Source organism: Phytophthora sojae (genome assembly GCF_000149755.1).
Source record: "Phytophthora sojae unplaced genomic scaffold PHYSOscaffold_27, whole genome shotgun sequence".
Lineage (NCBI taxonomy): Eukaryota > Oomycota > Peronosporomycetes > Peronosporales > Peronosporaceae > Phytophthora > Phytophthora sojae.
This window is the reverse complement of record NW_009258141.1, coordinates 81793-86925: the sequence shown is the minus strand read 5'-3', so window position 1 is coordinate 86925 and position 5133 is coordinate 81793. Positions and strand designations below refer to the sequence as shown.

At 53.6% G+C, this 5133-nt stretch overlaps 2 protein-coding genes across 2 annotated transcripts; both read left to right on the top strand.

The window, feature by feature from the left end:
- Window positions 1–2051: 2051 nt before the first annotated feature.
- On the top strand, window positions 2052–2432 carry PHYSODRAFT_308175 (hypothetical protein; the record flags this gene model as incomplete). Its single annotated transcript, XM_009541632.1, has 1 exon — window positions 2052–2432. The coding sequence occupies one exon, from the start codon at window positions 2052–2054 to the stop codon at window positions 2430–2432; it is 381 nt and encodes a 126-aa protein (XP_009539927.1).
- A 23-nt stretch (window positions 2433–2455) lies between these two features.
- PHYSODRAFT_292782 (hypothetical protein) lies at window positions 2456–4712 on the top strand. The gene is made up of 2 exons (XM_009541631.1): window positions 2456–3680; window positions 3762–4712. Exons 1-2 carry the CDS (start codon window positions 3163–3165, stop codon window positions 4204–4206), a joined length of 963 nt encoding a protein of 320 aa, XP_009539926.1. The 5' UTR covers window positions 2456–3162; the 3' UTR covers window positions 4207–4712.
- Window positions 4713–5133: the final 421 nt, after the last annotated feature.

Below are 5133 nucleotides of genomic sequence, written 5' to 3'. Positions count from 1 at the left end.
TAGTTGCAGCAGCTCCTGCCAGTGGAAGATCGTCTGCATCTCCGTCTTCCACCGACTCCAGTTCTCGACCCTGCCGTCGAACTTTGTCGACGCCAGCTGAATCTGACCTGTCTGTCAGCCCCCCCCCCCCCATTGCGACCAGTTGCTGCGACTTGAAGGGGAGCGAGCCAGCTCCGCTCTCGTACGCGCTGGGAGGAGGCGTGCTCGGGTCGGCCAGAGTGTTCGTGTGCGTGCCGTACGGCGTGACCGCGTCCTTGAGCACGGAGGCGACGAGCTCAGATTCCAAGTTTCTTTGTGGCGGGGAGGGGGAGCGGGCGGAGACTGCTCAGCCGACTGTTCGAGAAGAGGGCCAGCTTGGCCAGCGGCAGGCGGGCAGCCAAGGCCCTCACTACCGCAGCTGCAATCGTCTGGATGAGTGTCTCGTCTGCTGGAGCTGCGCGCCGCTCGCCTTGCGAGACCGCCTCGTCTGGTAAGTCTTCGTCTCTTGAGGCCCGTGCCCGCATTGGGGTCGTAACCTGTGAGCTTGTGTATTTACTGTTCCTTGTAGTAACCATACAGGTAAGGCACAGATTGCTGGGCAGAAGCCGAGCAGGAGGGCACGGATGCTCAAACGCCGAAGTGCCGTGCGGCGACGGCAGTGCCCTTCACAAGTGTATTACAGTGGGAATGGTTGGCTTAGATCTACTATGTTCTATCCTACGATGTGCAGGCAGCCGCGCTTCGGGCCGCGACTCTGGCGAGTCAGCGTGCATACTTCACAGACATCTGCTATTCCGGACTTTCTCTTCGCGAGCCGAAACCAGGAATTTGGCTCGTTAGTTTCTCCCATCGACGTTGACCCCTCCCCGGGAGAGCATCACGAGGATGACGCACGTATGAATTATCCATGTGTTGAAGTGTACAAGGCGTTCGCAAGCGCTGACGTGCATAAATGTACCGACTACACTGCCTGCACCATAGTAAGCATAAACTATGCAGCGTGTGGCAGCACCGTCAGTGCGAATCCAGATATACATATTGATGTGTACCGGTAGGTGCGCTAAGACAACTAAGGCCCTGGTTTCTCCGTCGGTGGCTGGGTCTGGGGATAAAGTGCGAGCGAGCCTATTGGCTGAGCTCAGATATTAATCCAAGAATTAGCACTCGCCTAGTTATGTGGGGAAAATGACTAGACCGGTATGAAATCGCATATTAAATGCTGAATCGGTATGACCCGCATACCGGTCGGGTCACTGGGTGATCGTCTCCCGAACTAAACACCTAGTTGTGGGCTTGGCTATTGCGGGCTACTTGCTTTTTTCATCATATCCTTATCTAAGAGCAAGTGCATCTTCGCCGATGCTTCTGTTTTTCATAGTATATGGTCATCCAATCTGCCAACCTGTTAAGATCGATCATATGACAGCGACGCCACTATTATATATATCATAAACCCTAAGTGCGCAAGGGAAAATGACCAAATAGGTATGAAATCAATTTCAAATGCCAAATCGGCATACCTATTTTTGTGACTGAATCGGTATGCGTTGATTTTAAATATTGAGGTGCGAACTCCCACGCCACGGACGTCCTAGCTTCTTACACACTCCCCAGACACGTGTCATAACATTCCTGACATGGTTGCTGTACTTGTGGTATGAGTACGAACTACTTTTCGTGCTTATCCAGTGCAACACAACCAGCAAAACAACCTGGCATGCCGCCACAAAATTGCTACTCTGTCGGGCGGAGGAACGCTGGACACAGCTTTAGCAAGTTTCCAATTCAGAGTTGCTATCACAGACCGGGTGGAGGAACTGCCAAAGCCTCCAAGCGATCTGTGGCAACTCTATGAAGCTTCATCCTTGTTGCGTTACCAAGGCTACTCATAGCTCGTAGTCTACTCATTGCCCACTTCTCAATTCGCTGCCAACACCCAACATTCCGGCTTCAGAATGGCTCGCATACCCCACCCAAGCATGAATCAGCACTTCATCGTGTTGTTGATAGTTCTCGCTCTTCTGTTATGAACTGGGGTTGGCTCAGCGGCAACGGGGACGAAGGCAGCCCGCATGGTCTCACTCCGGTCTGGTGAGGTTGCAGAAGCCGGCGAAAACAGCGGCGTCCCTGAAGACAGAGCCTTCGAAAAACTCAAAGAGGCTATTAAGTTACTGAATCCGAGCGGGGAAGGCCACATCAACAAGCTCTTCAAAAAGTTCAAGGTTGGTGCGGTCGAGTCGAATGTGTTGGCGAGCTCTGAATTACAGAACTGGGCCGCCGCTGTGGCAAAAGTGAGCAAGAAGAATCCTCCTATCGGTGAAGTGCAAATGGTGTCGACGCTGACCACTCGATACGGAGACGAAGCCCTGACGAGGATGCTAATTGCGGCGAAAGATGCGCCGGGCTTGGCGGGCTGGGCTGGGAAGCTGGAGGCAGCTCAGTTGAGGAGTTGAGGGATGAAGACCAAACCGCGGACCAGGGCCTCCGAAAATAGCATTGTCAATAACATTATTTCAGAAAATAACAATAAATTACGCATTTCGGCGGGTTCAGCCATCTACCGTGATAATTTATTGATGTGCTTTGTGATATTACATAATTTATGACAGTCACCTTTATATAATAATGTTAGCGTTTTACCAGCCATCTTCTCGCTTCCAGTCGTTCAGAAGAACTGGAATCACTGGTTGTCTGCGTTGCTAGTTGCAGCTCATTTGGCAGCGCTCACATTTCAATTTTCACTTCTCAAGCCTCCAAGACCTCATCCAGCATGGTTCGCGCTAAACGCCCCCCTCGCCCTACCTACGCGAACTCCCAAGTCTCGGGGTTTTACTTCCGCCCGTGTCGCGACGAGAACGACGAGGTGATTCTCAAGTATTTCCGTTGCCGTTGCGGCACGGTTCGGAAGCAAACCCATAGGAACGGGTACTCCAACCTGATGCAACATATCAGGCGGGAGCACCCTGACTACGAGACCGTCATGCTCGACGCTACGACGGCGGAGACAGGCTCTCTCGTGAACTTCGTCCGCCACTCGGCGCGCAACCTCCACGGCTGGATGGTTTGGATTGTCATGTGCAACCTGCCACTCTCTTTTTGTGAGAGCCGAGAAGCTCGGCGGTACGTGTATGCATAAGGTCATTGTGTTACATTACTACGGAAACTAACAACTTTACTTTATGGATGTTATTCAGCTACTCCAGCCTGGACCCCATCTCGGAGGAAACGCTGCGGGCTGGCATGGACGGGGTCGTCGTCGCCGTCGAGCGTTCGATTGCGTCGGAGCTCCCAGCACGCTTCGGCATCATGCTCGACGGCTGGACACACGCATCTGAGCACTACATCGCCGTGTTCGCGTGCAATGAGGTGAACGGCTGTCCCAAGACAACGCTACTCAGCATGGCCCCGCTGCTGGACGCGCTGGACGACGATCTCTCCGCGCAGGGCCATCTCCAGTTTCTAGCGACCAAGCTGCCGCACGATTACGGCGTACAGCTGGCGCAGTGTCGCTTCCTCGTAGCTGACAACTGCACCGTAAACCGGCGGCTGGCAACTCTTATGAGTGTGCCGCTTGTTGGTTGCGCAAGCCACCGCCTGAACCTTGCTGTTCAGGCGGACATGGCGTCGCATGAGGAGGACCTGGCTGCTGTGCAGGCGCTCATGGTAAAATTGCGTACTCTTACCAAATCTGCCAAACTACGGTAAGCGCCAATGTGTATGTGTGGTGTGTCGATATGTTTCTAACACAATTTGTGTACTTTTGTAATTGTTTTACAAAATAGGTTGAAAACGCCACTTCGGCCTGTCATTCGCCAGGACACGCGCTGGAGCTCTACGTTCGAGATGGTACGGCGCTACCATCAGCTCCTCGAGTTTCTTGACGCCGAAGACGACGACCTCATGGACCTGCTGCCGCCGCCGGCGACGAACAAGCGGCTGCGGGCATTGTACCAGGAGCTATGGGACATCGAGTCGGTCTCGAAGGCCCTTCAAGGCCACGACGTCGACCTGCTGGACGTTCGCGAGTGGTTCGACGAGCTGATCGCTGTCAAGCCACAATATGGGCGCTACATTGGTAAGTTTATAACTGTTAAATTTGTGTTCAATATTTTCACTAACAATTGTATAATGGTTTTTACTTTGCAGGGCCTCGGGCCAACATTGTGCACAACCCAGATTTTGAGGCTGGGTGTGTACGCGTTCTCCGCGGGAAGGCGCAGCGGCTGACGCGTGCTGAAAAGGCCGCTTTGCAGCCCTTCGAAGCTGCCAGACCGGACGACGCGGCCACGAGTGAAGAGGAGGAGGATCCAGCCGCGTCGTTCGTGGAGCGTCTTCGGAAGCGCCGGCGGCTTGCACAGGACCGTGTCAAGTATGAGCAGCTGAAGAGCATCCCACCCACGTCGAACGTGGTGGAACGCTTCTTCAGCATTGCTCGGGTGACGTTTGGTCATCAACGACACGGCCTGCTGCCACGCACGCTTGAGACGATTTGTTTCTCCGCCAGAATCGGTCGTACTGGGATGCAACGACTGTGGACAATTTGAGCTAGATGATAAGCTAACTGGTGTCTTGTTAATAGACTTCATGCTTTTCATAATGACATTATTTATTGTGGTACGTTGGGGGCAATGCCATAATGTACTGTTGTATTGGTAGGAGCGTCAGGGGATAATTTATTCAGCAACGCCCAACCTACTAAATAAAAATGCCATATCCGGAGGCCCTGCCGCGGACGATGTGTTCAAGCTGCTTAAGCTGGACACCAAGAAGGGAGCAGCCATCGAAAGTCCACTGTTCAGGACGTGAATGTCTTATGTGGATAAGCTGGGTATGGGCGGAAGTACGCCGGTGACGACGGCGGCGTCCTCTTCGCTGCTGACGACCCATGGCCTGCGCCAACTCTGGCAGGACAGCGCCGATGGGGCCACGGTGCGGGTGCAAGTTCTCGGCGTCTATCGCTGTACGTGGCGTGGTCGTCGACCTGTAACAAGTTCAATACCCTATCGATGCTACAGGTTGCTGACACTTTCCACCACTTGGCTGCTTGTTACCTACCATCAACAGACCTGGCGGACCCGGCGCTCAAGGAGCGACTCGGGCTGCTGGTCATAGTGTACTGAAGATCGTACAGTTGAATACCCTCGGAACTGGATG

Excerpts from the sequence above, each read along its gene's own strand:
- PHYSODRAFT_292782 (XM_009541631.1), top strand. The coding sequence starts at position 3,163 with ATGTTATTCAGCTACTCCAGCCTGGACCCCATCTCGGAGGAAACGCTG. Across the intron at positions 3,681-3,761 it reads ACCAAATCTGCCAAACTACG|GTTGAAAACGCCACTTCGGC; the intron begins GTAAGCGCCAAT and ends TTTACAAAATAG.